This window comes from Bombyx mori, chromosome 21 (assembly GCF_030269925.1).
Source record: "Bombyx mori chromosome 21, ASM3026992v2".
Taxonomy (NCBI): Eukaryota; Metazoa; Arthropoda; class Insecta; order Lepidoptera; family Bombycidae; genus Bombyx; species Bombyx mori.
In genome coordinates, this window is record NC_085127.1 from 6,530,478 (window position 1) to 6,551,806 (window position 21,329).

Genomic DNA, 21,329 nt, shown 5'->3' on the forward strand with positions numbered 1-21,329 from the left:
AATTGCCACATAATATTGTAACTTTGTTTGTGTGTGTGTGTGTGTGTGTTTTTAATATTATTTTTTATTGCATACATTTGTGGACCAGTTCACAGCCCACCTGGTGTTAAGTGGTTACTGGAGCCCATAGACATCTACAACCTAAATGCCACCATCCACCTTGAGATATGAGTTCTAAGGTCTCAGTATAGTTACAACGACTGCCCCGTCCTTCAAGCCGGAACGCATTAATGCTTCACGGCAGAAAGAGGCAGGGCGGTGGTACCTACCCGTGCGAACTCACAAAACGTCCTAACACCAGCAATTACTTTTTACAGTGTTTATTTCATAGCACCCTTATTTGAGAGGTACCTGAATTCTTCCGTAGTCAAATGATATAAGTTAAGTAGTCTCTCTTTTTTTTTTTCCTTCCTAAGCTGGTAGCCTTGAGAGGCTATTCCAGCGTAACCTTAACTAGTAGGTGAGCTCACGGGGCTCAAACCTGACAACGTTGCTAACACGAACCCTAGCAAGAGCCGTGCTTCGCAGAATCTACCACCGGATCGGAAACGCGACCCACTGAGAAGATCTAGCGAGAAACTCTGTGGGCTGTCTCTGAGGGTTCATTTAGTCGTCGAGCCCTTCGTCGCGAGCGACGGTTCGACGAGAACGGTGACCGGTGCTTGAAGTACCTAAAAGCACCGTTAGTGGATCGGGAAGATCCGAAATGACGTGTTTCAGGCGACGTCGACTGCTTTCCATTCTTTCCGCAGGATCGGGAATGAGTAGTCTCAAACTACACATGTCAAACGTGTGTGCAGAGTCACGTTTGTATTTTTTTAAATTTGTATCTATGTAAAATACGTTGGGATGTAGCCCTTCAAGATTTGTTCAAAGGCATTGCAAAACTACTTCTTAAGCGCTACTTTGACCGGAAAAAATATTTGGAAAAATTATTTACAAGTCAATCATGTCTGTATTATCTGTCATTTTGTATTAGCTTAGATATATATTTTTTAACAACAACTAACGGATTAATCAAAATGGTTTAAAGATGGTTGTAGTACACTTTAAAACATGTAATGTTTTAATTTCAAACAAACCACGATTTTTTCGTTTTAAAACAAAACAAGAGCATACATAAAAGACATTGCATACTTAATTCGAATCAATGATTTAAAAAAGTCTCGTAACTCACACCAATCGATAGCAAATATCCCGAACATTCCTCTTGCCCTTGTATTAAACGATTATTCCGCCCGCCACCGGAGTAGAGTTCATCCATACTACCTGGAGCCACTGCGGTCATCCACAGTGCGTTTCCAGAGGTATTTTTTGCCACGTACCATCCGGCTATGGAATGAGCTCCCGTCCACGGTGTTTCCCGAGCGCTATGACATGTCCTTCTTCAAACGAGGCTTGTGGATAGTATTAAGCAGTAGGCAGCGGCTTGGCTCTGCTCCTGGCATTGCTGAAGCCCATGGGCGACGGTAACCACTTACCATCAGGTGGGCCATACGCTCGTCTGGCTACAAAGGCAATAAAAAAAAGTTCCAAAGCTACCCATTAAAGGAATTTATGACAAAGCAGAACGAAATTGCCAAGTGTAGAAAGGCCAGTTTCCTGAAAATATAGTCGAGAATTCAACATTATAATGGTACACGTTTTCTCTTCATTTCGATCATAAATTACCGGCACACAGAGATTCGGCTACAGTTCGGTTGACCTTTTTCGGCACACTCAACTACGAAGAACGCGTTTGTGCGAGAACGTGAAAGAGTGGAAATATTCGAGATATTAAATAACAAGCCTGCGGGATTATAAAGATGTTACGAGTTCGCGTTTCGATACTAAAACGTTCCGGTTATGAAAAATATTCAACGCGAATTTCGTCCCTATTATAAAAGTAATAACATTTATTATGTTTTTTTTTTGCTTAGTTGGGTGGGCGAGCTCACAGCCCCCCTGGTGTTAAGTGATTCCTGGAGCCCATAGACATCTACAACGTAAATGCGCCACCCACCTTGAGATATAAGTTCTAAGATCTCAAGTGTAGTTACAACGGCTGCCCCACCCTTTACTGCTTTACTGCTTTACGGCAGAAATAGGCAGGGTGGTAGTACCTACCCGTGCGGACTCACAAGAGGTCCTACCACCAGTAATTACGCAAATTTTAATTTGCGGGCTTATTTTTTATTACACGATGTCATTCCTTCACCGTGGAGGTCAATCGTGAACATTTGTTGAGTACGTATTTCATTAGAAAAATTGGTACCCGCCTGGGATTCGAACACCGGTGCATCGTTCAACACGAATGCACCGGACGTCTTATCCTTTAGGCCACGACGACTCATTATATGTATTATAAAATGCCAACTTGTTGTAATATATACTTTTTTTTAATTCTCATGTAGACACGGCGAGGCACCTACGTACATTCGTTGGCTTGCTTACACCAGCCTCATTAAAAATTTACGTAATTTTGTTTTGTTTTTTCTTGTCTGTCAATTTCTGCCATGAAATAGTAATGCGGGTTTGAATGTCTATTTTTTTGGATAGACAGGTGGATGAGATTATGGCCCACTTAGTTTTAAGTATTTACTAGAACTCATCATCATCATCATCATCAGCCTATAGTAGTCTACTGCTGGACACAGATCTCTCCAATTGCTCACCCTTGAGCACAATCTTCGGCTTCTCTCATCCACCCCCCTGCCGGCTTATTTCACCTATTTCAAATCATCTTGTTTTATAAATGCGACTAAAAGGAAACATATTGCACACCAAAATGGAAAGATGCTACAAACTGGCGCAAACGTGTAAGTTTTTATTTTTTTTTATTGCCTTTGTACGCAGACGAGCATACGGCCCATCTGATGGTAAGTGGTCACCGTCGCTCATGGGCGTCAGCAATGCCAGGGGCAGAGCCAAGCCGCTGCCTACCATAATTCTTATTTATACACGTGAAGCATTTAAAACGAGGGTTCGAGAACTGTTCCCCAGAGAGTAAGCAGAGTCATCTAATTGATATTTATTTACATATATCTTGGTGGTGGGACCTCTTGTGAGTCCGCGCGAGTGGGTACCACTACCCTGCCTGTTTCTGCCGTGAAGCAGTAATGCGTTTCGGTTTGAAGGGTGGGGCAGCCGTTGTAACTATACTGAGATCTTAGAACCTATATCTCAAGGTGGATGGCGCATTTACGTTGTAGATGTCTATGGGCTCCGGTAACCACTTAACCCCAGGTGGGCTGTGAGCTCGTCCACCCATCTAACCAATAAAAAAAAGTCATCTAATTGATATTTAATTTTATTTATATATTTATATATTTATGTATATGTCTTTATTTAAGTACGAGTATTTGCATGTATAAATGTTATGTATGTTATATATATACGTACGTTTAAGTAATATCACTATCACACTACACCTACCAAGGTTCATCTCTGCACTCCTCTAAGGTAGACTGTCAGAGAATGCCTATGGCATGAAGTCCGCCTTTATACTGTCAAGTATAGAAAGTTAGAAGTAAATAAATAAAAATAAATAAATAAATGTCCCTTTGATACGATCATTAGATTTGATTTGATTTGAGACTGAATAAGCATGACGCTGTCATTCTGTTTTAATCATCATGATGTCATCATCACATACATTATTAATGCGTAGTATTTAATATGCTTCAGCACAAAGACCGTTGCCTAAACACATCCGGTATGTCATCTAGAGTAATTTTATGAGGTTATTATGTAGATTATTACATTTGTACATCCGCATGCTTGCCTTTATATTGGGTTTCGAAGAGATTTTCTTCGAAGCGCCCTACTGAAATTATGATTTGAAGAGAATAAATACATAACTAGATTATTACATTTGTACATCCGCATGATTGCCTTTATATTGTGTTTCTAAGAGATTTTCTTCGAAGCGCCCTACTGAAATTATGATTTGAAGAGAATAAATACATAATACGTGCTACGAATGTAATGCTATGCTCTAACGTCAATTAATTTTAATCTGATTGGAAGAAAATATGGTCTAAGACGACCGTAGCGCTAATGAGTAAGCACTACACCGGATCAGGTTTTTTATTGCTCAGATGGGTGGATAAGCTCACGGCCCACCTGGTGTTAGTTGGTTACCGGAGCCCATAGACATCTACAACGTAAATGCCGCCACCCACCTTGAGATAAGAGTTCTAAGGTCTCAGTATAGTTTTATCGGCTGGCCCACCCTGCAAACCGAAACGCATTATTACTGCTTCACGGTATAAATAGGCAGGGTGGTGGTACCTACACATGCGGACTCACAACAGGTCGTACCACCGGTAATTACGCAAATTATAATTTTGCGGGTTTAGTTTTTATTACACAACGTTATTCCTTCACCGTGGAAGTCAATCGAGAACATTTGTTAAGTACGTATTTCTTTAGAAAAATTGGTACCCGCCGGCGGTATTCGAACACCGGTGCATCGCTATATACAAATGCACCGGACGTCTTATCCTTTAGGCCACAACGACTTTCAAATTAGAGTGAAAAGAAACAAAAAACAATGGCAATATTTCTTTTTTACTAGTACAAATCCGACTCGATTTGCTGGCCGATCCTTGACTTGACTTTGCTCCGAACGCTACTAAAACTTCAAAGGATCACACCGCTTTGCCAATCTGAAGATTCCCAGAAATGTTCATTATTATAAATAAATTCAGCCCTTTGAATACATGACGGTGCGCGACATTTTCAAATATTGAAGGTAAGTTAATTTCGATACGCAAAATTTATGTTTTTTAATCGTTGGTAAATTATTGTGTTATTTTGATAACGATTAATCATTTTGTATCGGACTAAATGATAATTTTAATTAAGAGTGGGTAGCAACGAATGGAGTTGCGTTTGTCACGGCGGGCGATCGTCAAGCCATTTATTCTCTTGTTGATAGCAGTCGCACGTGGTGGTCATTTACGAACCCATCGATTTGCCTGAAGTTCATCGACCGCAATGGATACCAGTGCTGACAAGTTCACAGATCATCAATCGTTTGCAGTCTGGCCTCCCGAAGCCTCGACATAGACAATACATAGACATAGACATAGATAAGAAAAAAAAAGCAGAGAAAAAGAACCCCATGTGTTAATTTATAAGTAAAAAAATATTCTTTTGCGAAATTCAATTCAAAACCTACCATACAAACTTTCGCAATAGTAATTTACACTGATCAAAGTGTGAATAAATCTACACGGCCATTAAGTCATTAAAGAATATTTATATTAATTACATTTTATGAAATGCTCTTGAAAAGCTGCTCTCAAAGTAAACATAATTAAAATTCGCCGTAATTAAACCCGTAATCAACGGATATTAGTTTCATAAAAGGCGTATCCGACGTAAAGGACTCATGAAGAAATCAACGTCTTTTTCTGCGTAATTCAATTTAGTGTAGTGGCCAGACGCTATTTATCTTAGTAGCCGTGAACATTTCGTTCCATTGAGTTGATTGAAACATGGCCATCTTTTGCCTTTTGACCTTTCTTACAAAAGATCGATGATATATTAGAGTACATTAAGATCAGATAGTTTGGTCGATTTATTGTACGGTAATTTGTATTTCAATTTCTGGTTTTTCCCCTATTGGTGAATTTCCCACGTGCTTGGTAAAATGTAATCTATTATTTTGAGAATTCAGGTATAGATGTTTATTTTTTGGGTTTTAACTAGCATTCGTTAAGCCCGATCCTCTACAACAGTTATTAAATGCTTGCAGCTCTAATACATGACTCTAATACAGACAAAGAATTTGTAATTAACTAATGTATTTTTTTGTGGTTTTTGATTACCATGAAGCATACTTGGTTAATCAATGAGCAGTACTATTTAAAAATATCAGAACTTATTACAAACCATGGCAGTGTAATTTATGTAACAATACTGAGACCTTAGATGCCTTAGAACTTATATCTCAAGGTAGGTGGCGCATTTACGTTGTAGATGTCTATGGGCTCCAGTGACCACTTAACACCAGGTGGGCTGTGAGCTCGTCCATCTCAGCAATAATAAAAAAACAAAAAAACGTGAACGTTTCTATCTCTGATAATCTCTTGGTAGCAATCAATTATAATGTTCAACGAAGTCGAGATCCCATTTATTATTCATTTGAATGCCGAAACCAAACAAGCCTTAGCAAAACGTTTGAGTAGCAACAATGTTCTTATTTGTACGAACCTCGCAAAAAACGAACCGCAGCTTATAATTAAAACAAAAGTTACGTTTTTAATCTCACGTAGGTACATATATTTTTTACAATCCCTGACGTTATGAATAATTTCACGTTCGTGTTCAAGTTGCGTGTCCGCCATAAGCGACACGGTGAGTAGCTACTATTTACCACACTAGATTCTATTAGAGTTACTTACTTATTATCTAAGACTGAGATATTAGTAAGCCTTATGCTATAGATTAAGCCGCTATCTGCTTCCAACGTATTGTCACGTACTTCGGTCACATCGCTCGCTGAGGCCCCGATAATTTAGATAAGCTGATGGTAGTTGGTTAGGTTAGCGGGAGAAGATCACGCGGATGCTCACCTACCCGCTAGTCTGATCTGGTAAAAACGCTTACAGGCCTGCCAATAACCGAGGCTATAAAGACCACCGAGGACAGGAAGACGTGGGGAAGCATTGCGCATCGATTTCAAATTAGACACGACCTTTAGTAATGAAGAGACCGACTCAGAAGATGCTATAGAAAACAAAGACCACTGTCTAATAAATAAAGGAGCGTTCCCCGTAATAATATGCGTAGCAATTCACTAGTTAACATAGCAGATGCCATTGGATTTGGTTTTCGGACTATATTACTGCTGGTCATCTTGAAACGGGGTAAGCCCTATTTTTCGAAATTGCCACGTAAATTTTATGAAAGGCGTTTGAATGCAACTTCATTACAAGTAACGTAATAAAGTTGCATTCAAACGCAAAAAATATAATTTTGCAAATTAGTAACAAAATCGGTAGGTACTACAAGTTTGTACAAAAGTTGTTCTTTACAAAGCATAAGTCCGGCCTCGGGTGGATTACTCCAGCATTGCTCTCACATCTGAGCCGGAGCTCCCAAATACCAGCTACTTCCATTTGATTCCATACAGAAGAGGGCTATTCGGAATGTCAGTAATCCCATTCTCACAGATCGTTTGGAGCCTTTGGTTCTGCGGAGTGACTTCGGTTCCCTCTGTATTTTGTACCGTATGTTCCGTGAGGAGTGCTCTGAAGAATTGTTTGAGATGATCCCATCATATAGAGTTCATCCAAATTACCTAGAACCACTGCGTTCATCTACAGTGCGCTACTAGAGATCTTTCCTGCCATGTACCATCTGGCTTGCCACATGACGCCGCATCGCGAGAGCAGCGGTATCGCAGGATCCGACTGATGCATGACCATGACTACTCTGTCAAGAGTGTACGAATAGGAAGAAGAATCATCTGTCTTTGGAATGAGTTTCCCTGTGCGTTGTTTCCCGAGCGCTAAGACATGCTTCTACATACTAAGATTGTGTGGAAAGTACTTATGAGCAGGCAACGGCTGGGCTATGTCCTTGGCATTGCTTACTTCCATGATACACGGTAATCATCCACCATCGGAATAGAATTGAAATTTAGAACTCATGTTCAATAGCAGCATTCGCATTGTGACATCTATGACGTTTTTAACATCGGATGCGCCGTGAGCTCTATCGCCTGTCTATGCAACAGAATATAATAATATAAGCCCTGTGACTCGCCAGTTAAATAATATAGTACTACTTGAAGTAAATTGAATAAAAGCGTTGTTTACCGTTTCGGCTGAGTTGGGTCAACGACAGGAGTATTATGTTTAATGCCTGCTCTGTAATGTTGGACATAAATTTTTTGCCCAGATTAAGCCATGTTTTTAACAAAATAACAACAGATTTACTCTTACAGTTTTTTTTCCGGGCAACATTTTTATTGTTTATTTTTTTGTACTTTAGCCGACTTATCGACATGGCTGACATCGATATTCATATTATTTTGTACTTTAGCTGACTAATCGACATGGTTTACATCGATATTCATATTATTTTATTTTTATTTTTAAAATGATTGATTAAATAAAATTAAATTTCTTAGTAAGTATAAATTTATAAATAACTTTTTTTAGTTTAAAATAAATCGTTTATGATATATATTAATTATTGAGCTAGTGCGAATTACTCCATGTCAGAAGAAGATTCGTTCAAAGTAATATATCTTTAATACAATAATTACAAGACAATAAGCGATCTGTCACGTCACCGGCAAATATGCGTACAGTGAAAGGTTTCATTTGGGAGCATTTTGCTCTGCAAAAGCCTAAAAAGATATTCACATCACGTGAGTCAACGTGACCCACGACAGCCTGTTCAAATAAATTTAAATCGATCTCTAACAATTAGTACATTATTATTAATTATTTATTAAAACAAACAACACATATTTATAATAACGCCTGTACTATAAAGTACATCCAAGAATAATAAAGATTTATTTTGTGTCACAATTTAAGCATTTTTTCAACCTGGAAAATTATATTAAAAAAAATTTATTCGTAGTACTATATATATTAAACTAATCGTGCCATTAAACCTTATTGCTTTTTACTGAGGTCTAATGTTGCTTGTGTCATTCACTTGTCCACAAACTACCAGTCGAGTTGTACCAACAGACGAACTAATGAGTATACGTCCGTATTTACTGTAGAAAATTTAGTCTACATTGCCCGAGTCAGGTCGCATAAGACAATATGTGTTAATCCAGGTAGTAAACCATAACTTTAGCAACATTTCATACAAGTCTGCCGTTATTTTTGTGTGGTCGAGTAACTTAAATCGTAACATGCAATCTTTTGCATTTATAATATTAAAATAAACTGCGTCATTTTCTAATTTAATTGACAGTCTTGTTGATCTAGTGATTCGTGATTCCTGTATCTAGATTTTCGGTTCCAATGTTGACCGAAGTGTGCTCAAATCGAGGTTCGGATGTACCTTTGCTTTTCAATATTAATAACACAAGAGAAAACCATGCTTGTATAGTTAAATTTTAGAAAATTCTTATTGTACACTGAGAATACGCACGTAAAAATATATTATTAAACTAGTTGACCCGGCAGACTTCGTAGTGCCTCAATCGATAAATAAAACATCAAGGGGACACAGCTAAGGAAAAACAAAATTGTTTGTTTTCATATCATTTTCATATTTTTTCACCTTTTAAACCTTCTCTGGACTTCCATAAATAATTGAAGACCAAAATTAGCCAAATCGGTCCAGCCGTTCTCGAGTTTTAGCGAGACTTACGAACAGCAATTCATTTATATATAACTATAGATTAAAAAGCATTTATAAAGACGATCCAAGCTCAATGAGTAGGTAATATTACTGTTTAAATTCGAGTATTCTAACGTATTGAATAAAAATAATAAACGAATCAAGTACCTAAATAAGCAATTAGGTACCTACGGAAAATGTATTCTTTCTTTTCAGAGTGCTATTTATGAGACACTTTGAATTCAAATTGAATTTTTTTATAAGGAAACAAATTTCGCTCCTGCATAATCGGCATGAGCTCCCCTTGGAATGGAAATATCAGTTTTAAATACTTTGTGATTACATTACTTCTTCATGAGGCTTTTATAAATTTTTTCACTTAATTAATTATCGTATCCCACTTATTTCTATTATAGTATTTATAGTATTTGCGCGAATTGTATTATATTATTAAAGTTACTAAGCAGTTGTACTATAATCGGACTGACAGTAGCATTTCCGCACAAAAACTTGGCTATACCGGTGTATCAGAAGTCTCCTTGGTTCCATTAAAGAGTCTACAGTACAGCCCAAGTCTCAATCAAAGCGAAGGCTTTCTTGTAATCCACAAATGCAAAGCACAACAAAATTAAGAGTATTTCAATAAATAAAGCCTAACAATCCTCGTTCTGTTTTTTTTTTTCAAGTAACAATCACCCTTATCTTATGTATTTTTTTTTTTTATTGCTTAGATGTGTGGACGAGCTCACAGCCCACCTGATGTTAAGTGGTTACTAGAGCCCATAGACATCTACAACGTAAATGCGCCACACACCTTGAGATATAGTTCTAAGGTCTCAGTATAGTCACAACGGCTGCCCCACCCTTCAAACTGAAACGCATTACTGCTTCACGGCAGAAATAGGCGGAGCGGTGGTACCTACCCGTGCGGACTCACAAGAGGTCCTACCACCAGTAATTACGCAAATTATAATTTTTTTGCGGGTTTCATTTTTATTACACGATGTTATTCCTTCACCGTGGAAGTCAATCGTGAACATTAGTTGAGTACGTATTTCATTAGAAAAATTGGTACCCGCCTGCGGGATTCGAACACCGGTGCATCGCTTCAACACGAATGCACCGGACGTCTTATCCGTTACGCCACGACGACCACATTATGTGTTCTTGTAGCAAATTCCAAACGCCTTCTTGTCTTTTAGTTTGACGATGAATATGACAAAAACGTGATTTCATTCTACTTTTAAATAAAATGTTTGTAAGCCACCTTAATTCCTTGAAAAACTCAATCTAATGCGTGGTAAAAAAAAGTCCCCGGGTTACGTCGTAATGCCGTCTTACATTTTTCATTAAAATAAATGACTTTCCCTTATCTCGCCGTTTCTTGCAAACTTTCACTTCACACAAAACGTAGTCGCTCATTTCGATAAAGTAGGTAATTACTTACTTACACAATGACACTTTCTTTAATCTTCACGGGCGCTACGTGTTTTCCATGCGAGTGTTATTTTATAGAATGATAGTCCTTTACTTTATCAGATTAAAGCATAATTTTGCTTGATGATAATTTGATTTTAAGCGTTACTGTTTGCCCTACATAATTCGTGTGACTGAAATTATTAATTGATTTAGATTATTTTGTCTTTAGACTTAATTACTGTACGTATAGTGAAGTATGTATAAGCACAAAAATGAATCTTTGTGAATATATGTGTTCATTACTTTTTAAAATGCTATAGTAAAATTTTAAGTAGGTACCTATAGAAATTTTGTCGTTGTTAGTCGAGTTGAAGTTTGGTGTTTTGGGAAGGTTTCTGGTATGGTGCATTGAATCCACCATTGCTGCCGCATAATTTGATAGTTGAAATGGGCTACCCCAAGTTTTTATCGAATTTAATCAGTTGTTAATAAGCATGGCGATTCATTAGCAATAAGCTTTTTTATTTTTTTTTATTGCTTAGATGGGTGGACGAGCTCACAGCCCACCTGATGTTAAGTGGTTACTGGAGCCCATAGACATCCACTACGTAAATGCGCCACCCACCTTGAGATACAAGTTCTAAGGTCTCAAGTATAGTAACGACGGCTGCCCCACCCTTCAAACCGAAACGCATTACTGCATCACGGCAGAAATAGGCAGGGTGGTGGTACCCACCCGCGCGGACTCACAAGAGGTCCTACCACCAGTAATTACGCAAATTATAATTTTGCGGGTTTCATTTTTATTACACGATGTTATTCCTTCACTGTGGAAGTCATTCGTGAACATTTGTTGAGTACGTATTTCATTTGAAAAATTGGTACCCGCCTGCGGGATTCGAACACCGGTGCATCGCTCGACACGAATGCACCGGACGTCTTATCCGTTAGGCCACGACGACTACAAGCTTAAATATTACCGGCAATCTACATTTTACCATGATCGTTACGTTTACTAAGTTCTCGATATTTTGACGCTGTTGCAAGCGCCATGATTACGGATAAACATGATCGTGGTAAGAACCCGTTATTTAATATCATAATTTTTATAAAGATGATTCATTGTCATAAAAGGTTCGGACGATGTCGCGATTTTCTCAAAAGATTTTCGTTATCAGTATGATTAATACGAAAATAAAATTGGTATTTCTTATAAATGGTGTATATATATATTTTTTAAATATAAACATTGTGTGAAATGTTATTTACTAAAGATGAAATCGTGCAGGCTATTTAAGGGAACCCTTGCGCCTGCATGATTTAAAAAAGCAGATTTCATTTATATATTACATTTATTTAAAGTAGAATCTTTAGTCAAAAATATATAAACAACATTATTGCAATAAACAACACCATTTACGTTCAATGAATATTTAAATATGTATCTATCGAGCTATCAAAACTTCTCTCGTCATATAGAAAAATTGAACCTACGTTAAATTTAAAATTTACATTGTCGATTTAAAAAAAACTAAAAACGAAATGATCTAACGTTGGATTATTGATACTATTGATGAACTAAAATTTGTATTCGTTTCCTACATTTCTCTTCAGTGTTTCTTAGATCGGAAAATCTATAATAAACTAGTTGACCCGGCAGACTTCGTAGTGCCTCAATCGATAAATAAAAGACACAAATAAAAGGAATCCGTCCGACGGGGGGACATCAAAGGGAAAACAAAATTGTTATTTTTACTTAATTCCGAGAACTTTCATATTTATCTACCTTTTAAACCTTCTCTGGACTACCACAAATAATTGAAGACCAAAATTAGCCAAATCGGTCCAGCCGTTTTCGAGTTTTAGCGCGACTAACGAACAGCGATTAATATTTATATATATATATATAGATAGATTACGATAGCATACTATGTTTGTGTTAAATGAACTCTTTCCATTTAGAAGTGATAGGTTCAGTTCACTATAAAAAAAACCTTGAATCCGGGTCAACGTTTTTGTAGACAAAAACATGAAAACATCTTTTGAAGATGACTCACCGCTCTGTCAGCTAAGTTCTTGACCCGACAGTGTAGATAAGCCGGCTGACCTACAGCTGCTGTGTAATCTCGCTTTGTTGAGTTGTCGAAGTAAGGTTGCCCAACAGACTCTGTAGTGCCAGTGACATTGCTGTAGTCGACTGTCGTAGTCACGGACAAATCTTCGCCGTCACCGCCCTCGCCGGCCGATATGCCTGCTAAATGCAAATTATCTTTAGATTATTACGTCTAGAAATTTCTGGAATCGTTGAGGTCAATTTAATCTATCTATACTAGAATAATATTATAAAGAGGAAAGATTTGTTTGTTTGTTTGTATTGAATAGGCTCCAAAATTACCGAACCGATTTGAAAAATTCTTTTACTGTTTAGAAGCTACTTTATTCCCAAGTGACATAGGCTATACTTTCTTTTTTTTAAATTGAGGGAACCTTACTAAAACTCCAATAATATAACCCAAGGTGTAAAAAAATTACCTAAAATATTATTTACATCGCGTGCCCTGCGAAAACTATTGATGATAGAATAAAATATTGACTACAACTTTGTAGAACACATTATTATTTACAAAAAGTGTCGCGACAGCATATGTCTAACTATTATAGATATGCCGCAATAAGTGTCCTTTTATTTAAAAAAATAAAACAACGTCAAATATTGTTGAAGTTTTTGTTAAAAACCCGAGCGCAGCCGGAGCGGACCGCTAGTATGGAATAATTCTTTATAGTGAAGTCAGTTAGATAAATTTAATATTCCGCAATTGATGCACTATTGCTATAATTAAACGAAAAGACGGGATCGCATATTATTACAAGCGTGCATTAGTAGATGCCGGAGTTCTATTTATTGATGACGTGAATCAATAGGGCATTGTGTTTTGCTTGGTAGGACGAGTCTTATTACAAATCTAAAGGGGACTGATAAGATGTTCCAGAGTGAATGATGACATTTACGTTGCGTTATCGATGGCTTTAGTAATGGCATATTTCCTAATATAAATTATTTATAGATGGTATTGATTATATCGTTTGTTCAAATAATTGTCACTCTACAATTTCATTAACCACCGTTTTTGGAATCGAACCATTCATATTATGATCCTTCAATATAAATACATGTGAATTAAAATATATGAGTCGTCTATTATCAAAGGTGGTAATCTGTGCATTTGGACAATTTTCTTTTATTGATATGTCAATACAGATTGATTTGAATATAATCGTCTCCTTCAAAGAATACGGTTCAAAACCTGCATTAAATAAAGGTTAATAGTTAGCCTGTTATTTATCTAAGATGTCGTTCCGAAGAGTTTTGTGACTGCCAATGGAATACAAAGTCAATAATTCGTTTTTCTGATTTACCAATCATTGTCCAAAAGTCAGATTGCCGGCTTTGATAATAGTCGACTCATATATCTTATATCTCGGAAATGACTCCAACGATTTTCATAAAATTTAATATACAGGGGATTTCGGGGGCGATAAATCGATATAGCTACGATTTATTTTCAGAAAATGTTTTATTCGTATTTTCAATAATCAACTTTATAAGTAATTTGATTTTTTCTTTAAATAACCAGATCATATTTTTTTATTAGTCTGTCGGTAATATCGAAAAATATTATTCATTCATTCATTCATTAATTTCATAATTTTATCTATGTTATTATGTAATTCGTATTTAAATATAATTTCTAAAAAACACAATTTATCAAAAAAAATACCGACCAAAGCTCGGTCATTAACTAGTTAGTCTTTAATACAAAGACTTCTTGTATACTTTTTGACTTCATTTGCGTGTAAGTATTCGACAGTAGAACAAACAACTGCTTTTCCATAAAAACTTATCACTGCTGCTTAACAGTAAGCTGGTCATAAACTCTGCCTATGGAAGGGAATGAAAATAAAAACATTATGCTGACAATGGATGCGCGCAGTCATTGTGAGGATAGTTTTAGTATAAACTTTAACTAGATTTTTGCGATAGCCAATTTATTCTGCATCTGATTGTATTTACTTGTGCGCAAGAAGTATATTTAAGAAATAAGATCGTTCATAATATTATTCGTAAATGAATAAACACTTTGAATATTTAATTTCGATCCGGACAACCCGTTTTTACAGTATCCTCATTAGGTGGACGATTATGGGATTCATTAGGGGGAGAATCGTCACAGCACCACATGGCAACACTCATCGCTAACTTTTCTTGGGCCTCGTTGTAATCAGCACTCATACTAGAGCGCAATTTTGGAGCAACAAAATATGTTATTTATCTCTACATTTGACCAGTTCCGCGTATTACAGAGAAACACTATTACATTCGAGAGAAGCCAACAAAAAGATAGTGGGACGAACCTCTGTCATTCCAGATGTCCATCTCGAGAGGCCTCCGAATGTTTCTTTCCCTTTCAACGAAAATATTTCGACACATTGAAATTGATATGGGTTGTCATGGAAAGTATCTGCTTGAAGTTCACCAGAATTGTTTGATCCACCGTAAAATGTTTTAGAAGATTTTTTTACATGGGTGTGAAGATCGTTTTGTGAAATTCTAGAATTATAAGCTAGGAGTAGAAGTAGTGCTAACGCCTGCCCGACCGTCTCCGACATAGAAATCAACATCAAAAAGTTTCCGATTGAAAGCCTCACTACTTATCATAAAGGTGAGTTGAAATTAAAGAAACAGAGCTGTGTTATTGGGCACTGACCGAAGGAGGCATAACAGCTTAAGGCAGTTATTAATACTACTATAAACTTAGTCACAGAGTTTCTCGTCGGATCTTCTAAGTGAGTCACGATCCCGATATATTTTTTTTACTGCTTACATGTGTGGACGTGCTCACAGCCCACCTTGTGTTAAGTGGTTACTGGGGCCCATAGACATCTACAACATAAATGCGCCACCCACCTTGAGATATAAGTTCTAAGGTCTCAGTATTGTCACAACGACTGCCCCGCTCTTCAAACCGAAACGTATTACTGCTTCACGGCAGAAAATAAGCGAGGTGGTAGTACCTACCCGTGCGGACTCACAAGAGGTCCTACCAGTAGTAAAAATATGGTATATTTAGCGAAGCATTGCTCTTGCCAGGGTCAGTGTTACTTTGTCAAGTTGAGCCCCATGGGCTAACCCACCCGCCACTGCGTAGCTGAAATAGCCCCTTAGACTACCAACGAATAGGCAGGGAAATAAAACTGAAAGCGGCCATGACGATACAATACGGGAGCATTTCCGTTGTACCGAAAGAATGGTGAAAGAGCCACAATATCGAATACAAAATTGGATAGTTGAGTGTTTTCATTAAAATGTTGACACCCAATATTTAGGCTGGTGATATACAACATATTATCTAATGGTCGAAGTACGATTATAATCACTGGCATCTCAAGATTTAAATAATAATATATTTAGGTAAAACTATTTTCACGGTCTAATCTCGCGTTTATTATCGAATCGAATACTCTACATTTTTTGTGATCACGGAATACCGATATGGTTATTTAATATGATTACTTTATCGTTTGTTTTGCTATAGAAACTGTTTCGAATAATAGCTAAAAAAACTGTTTCTTCTATTTCCTATTGATAGACCACGTCAATCGTTACAACACAAAGAAATCAGTTGACAAAAGGTATTGCTTGTCTTTGTATATGAATGATCAGCGTCTAAGAAAACGTCTAACGAAGCCGTTACAGAATGCTTGATATATAGGTTCATAATAAGCCTAAACATACATTTTATAGCTTAAATATAATGTGCGATACGAGAGGCTATATTAAAACACTCTAATTAGCAAGACAAAAACCTTAAAAGTAATTGGTACGGCGTACATTTGTTACGGCTTAACAATTTAATGTTCAAAATCTGAATTTTACATTGATTACGAAAATCTTTGTATAAGGAAAGTTCTAAATTCAAAGAAACAGCTAAATAAACAAAGATTCAGATGATGCTTTAGAAATAAAGTTTCAAAACCGTGACTGGTATTTTTAATAAATCAATCTTAAACAAAACGATATTTCGATTCGAAATCTTCACTTTACTAAATATTCCAGATATTTTAAAATATTAGATCTTAACACACGAAATCTGCTATTTAATATACAGAAAATGAAAGTCTATGAATACTTTTTTATTTCTATCATTAAAAATATGTTTTCATGGTATCGATGTATCTCTGACAGCGCAGTGGCAGTGGCGGCTTTTTTTTTATTGGCCTTGTTGAAGAAGTCAGGTGTCAAAAATCTCTTCAAAGGGATTTTGAACTGCCTATCGGATATCGAATTTTTCCCTGGCAAGAAGTTATCCAAACTTTAGAAAAAGTAGAAGTCTGTCAGCGCAAAATTTGCTGAGCATCGTGAACGTAAACTTCCAACCTAAACTCTTGTAGCTTGGAGACCATCTGTTGTGTTGTATGCGGTCACAAATTATAATTTTGCGGGTTTGATTTTTATTACACGATGTTATTCCTTCACCGTGGAAGTCGATCGTGAACATTTGTTAAGTACGTATTTCATTAGAAAAATTTGTACTAGCCTACGGGATCCGAACACCGTTGCATCGCTAGATACGAATGCGCCGTATGTTTTATCTTTTAGGCCACAACGACTACCAATTTTGAAATCTAAAATCGGTACTTTACTATTGAAAATGAAAACCAGCGACCGCTTCGTTTATCTGGCCTTCACAACAAACAATAAGCCTTAATGCTGCTTAAAATATTATATACTTTTTTAAGATTTCTTAGGACAGTGTATATATTTAAAACTTGGCAATCCTACAAAAGCCTAAAGTGGCGGAATAGGCTGTTCAGACGGAAAAAAGATATTGAAAATTTCGCTACACTTCTCGAAACTTCTCGGTAAAGAAAGCAATTCGTTTTATTAGATTGCTCAACGAGAATTTTCAGACCGAATACTTCACGCCCCACCCTGCCAAGCTCACTACAAAATTAAATATTCTTAGAAACGTCCACGTTTCAGCACCACTCATCAGCATCTGCTTTCATTTGTAAAACAAGCATTGTTCTGGTCATAGCTTTCGGGTCTTCACGAAACAGTTATCAAGGTGATATCTTATACCTTTAAACGAGCAATTCTTGTATATATATTATTATAATCTGAATCTCGGAAACGGCTCCAACGATTTTCATAGATTTTAGTATATAGGGGATTTCGGGGGCGACAAATCGATTTAGCTACGATTTATTTTCAGAAAATGTTGTTTTATTCGTGTTTTCAATAATCAACTTTATCGATATTCAACTTTATGACTCTTCCCGACATCTATTGGCGAATAATAACACTATTTTTACTGCTTTAAAGACAAAACAAGATGGCGTTATAATAAAAAAAGCCGAGCAAAGATCGGTCATCATCTAGTAATTGTTTATGTGAATTCTTTGTCCTTAAATTTTTACTCTTAAGGAAAGAATGTTACTCAGTTTATTAGCTAGAATGGGAAAATTGCTTGCCTATTATAAATTATAAATCGAAGTCGTCGTGGCCTAAAGGATAAGACGTCCGGTGCATTCGTATCGAGCGATGCACTGGTGTTCGAATCTCGCTGGCGGGTACCAATTTTTCTAATGAAATACGTACTCAATAAATGTTCACGATTGACTTCAACGGTGAAGGAATAACATCGTGCAATAAAAATCAAACCCGCAAAATTATAATTTGCGTAATTACTGGTGGTAGGACCTCTTGTGAGTCCGCACGGGTGGGTACCACCGCCCCGCCTATTTCTGCCGTGAAGCAGTAATGCGTTTCGGTTTGAAGGGTGGGGCAGCCGTTGTGACTATACTGAGACCTTAGAACTATATCTCAAGGTGTGTGGCGCATTTACGTTGTAGATGTCTATGGGCTCCAGTAACCACTTAACACCAGGTGGGCTGTGAGCTCGTCCACACATACAAGCAATAAAAAAAAAAAAAAAAAAATAATAATATAAAATATCAATGTAACCTACCCTTAAACTGCAACCCATATCTTATTCTCTTCGACAATTCATGTGACTAAGAGATACAGAAAACACGAATTACAAGTGAAAAATAAAGCCTGGTTATGTAATGTATGTGGGTATGTATGTCCGGTGGTAGATTCTGCGAAGCACGGCTCTTGCTAGGGTTCGTGTTAGCAACGTCGTCAGGTTTGAGCCCCGTGAGCTCACCTACTAGTTAAGGTTGCACTGAAATAGCCTCTCAAAGCTCTCAGCTAGGTAGAAAAAAAAAACGTATTTATAAACAACAACAATCTTGAGTCTTTAGAGACGACCGTCTGATTCTTCGATCCCAAATGTATGACAAACGAGTGACTTAGGCAGATTAAAAGAACAGGTTGGTATTAACTTAGAAAAAACTCTACTTTTTTATTGCCGTTCTAGTATACAGCTCACTTGATACTGAGTGATTAGCGTCGCTCGGGGATGTCAGCAATATCAAAGTTTTTCATTGAGCCATTTTTTCCAGGCTATTTACTGCATTTATGCAGAGTTCCATGACTAATTAAATAAGATGACCTCAAGATATTTAAATAGTTTAGAATGAGCTACAAGTCTATAGATATTATAATAAACGGAAAGTCATCTTACATGTATATTATGAAAGAAAAAATAATGTTTGTGTATTTATTCTATAAGCAACTAGGTGACCCGGCAAACTTTGTTCCGCCTTAGAGGCAATAGATGAGCAGACTTTTGATTTTATCATGGTCAATTTATTATTTGGATAATTAATATAAATTAAAATAGCAAGTATTTTAATGATACTTTATTGGCCATGTATTTTAGCTGGTATTATTATTATTGTATTTTCTTGTTCTTCTTCAGTCCTTTCACTCGCAATGTTTCGAATCCTAGTTACATTACGGTTTCGTCGGGAAAGATTTGATACTGCTGGTCGCGGCAAGGCTTTCTTAATGATTACCTATCTCGACACAATAAATAGAAATTCGAAACAAACACATCAACCGGTCAACTTCAAAATTCTACTATAATTTGCCATAGACTACATTACGTTTAGCTGTCAGTTGCATTTTGTAATTCCATATCAGTTGCGTTTTTTTATACCACGTTTTATGTCGCGTCCCACGGGAGCATGATAAAGAGTATCCTATGTCCTTCTCCTGGTTCTAAGCTACCTCCCCACCAATTTTCAGCCAAATCAGTTCAGCCGTTCTTGAGTTATAAATAGTGTAACTAACACGACTTTCTTTTATATATATAGATTACTGAACCATCTTATGATTGCTATTCTAGGAGAGGTTTCTGTTAACTAAATGGTACTATCAACCGGACCAGCCGAAGGTGGTTACGTGTTTTCAATAATTCGGTGTATGTTATATAGCGTTAGGCGGAGAGCGTGAAATCTTTTCACTTGTCATTCGTGATAAGCAATAACTAATTTTATGTAACAATTTTATGTAAAACATTTTATGTAAAAAGAAAACCACCTAACAGTCGTCGAAAGGTTAAATTTGTTTCTTAAATAAAATCTCATCTTCAAGTACTCGGAAGTGGTGTGGGTAAATTAATAATAAGAAGGGAGGGAAAAAAAAACAGAATCAAAGCTTCTTTTTTTCTCGTAAATATTGACTTCGTGCGAATTTTGCTCGAAAGAAATCCATCTAATATATTTTTAATTCATTTCACTTCTTCGGTGAATAAACTAACTCACGTGTCACCTTGTGTTCAGTCGTTACCAGATTTATGTCTTAATCTGGATGACGGCATTCGCTTTGTGCGCTGTGAGTTCGCTCACTCACGTGAATGTGTGATCATATTTATATGAGTGATCATAAAAAGCTTTTGAACAGTCTGTTTTGAACATCAATTTTATTCCATTATAAAATTCAAATAATATTCAATTCTAGTTAACTCTACATATATCTATTTGACCAAATTCACTGTATCGCCAAGCGGTCCAAGAACTAAGTGCTTCAATTAATGTCCAATAATGGAGTAGAGAATGCCTAATAATACAGTCGAGCCTAATACACCAGTATTAGGAACATTGTTTATTAATATTAAATGTATGTGGAGATCGTAAGCATCATAATATTAATTCACTCACCTTGGACACAAAAACGAATATCCAATTATTGAGTAATAACTAATAACATCGGTTGTTGTGCTGTTCAAATGGAAGGAATCCTTCGCGAAAAAAAAAAAAAAAAAATTGCTGGACCTACTCAGTTTGTTTCTATCGTAAAACAGCAATGCCTATTAGTTTGAAGGACGAGGCGTCGTTGTAATTTAGAACTGAGAGTTGGAAGTCATGTCTCAAGGTGAGTGGCGGTATTTACGTTGTAGACGTCTATGGGCTCCAGTAACCACCTAACATCAGGTCTGTCGTGACCTCGTACACCCGTTTCAGTAATCTTCTATCTATATATAAAGAAATGAATTGCTGTTCGTTAGTCTCGCTAAAACTCGAGAACGGCTGGACCGATTTGGCTAATTTTCGTCTTGAATTATTTGTGCAAGACCAGGGAAGGTTTAAAAAGTAGATAAATATGAAAATGCTCGGAATTAAATACAAATAATAAT

General features: G+C 36.7%; 1 protein-coding gene across 2 annotated transcripts in view; it reads right to left on the reverse strand.

Annotated features, from left to right (window-relative positions):
* LOC101740017 (hemicentin-2) overlaps positions 1-21,329 on the reverse strand; it is a 128,511-nt gene that overhangs the window by 56,672 nt on the left and 50,510 nt on the right. Inside the window, exon 3 of one of the 2 annotated variants that reach the window (XM_038018495.2) lies at positions 12,780-12,976. In XM_038018495.2, coding sequence (XP_037874423.1) covers positions 12,780-12,976 — 197 coding nt within the window. The remainder of the gene's footprint in view (positions 1-12,779; positions 12,977-21,329) is intronic. The other variant, XM_038018496.2, reaches the window with a different exon arrangement.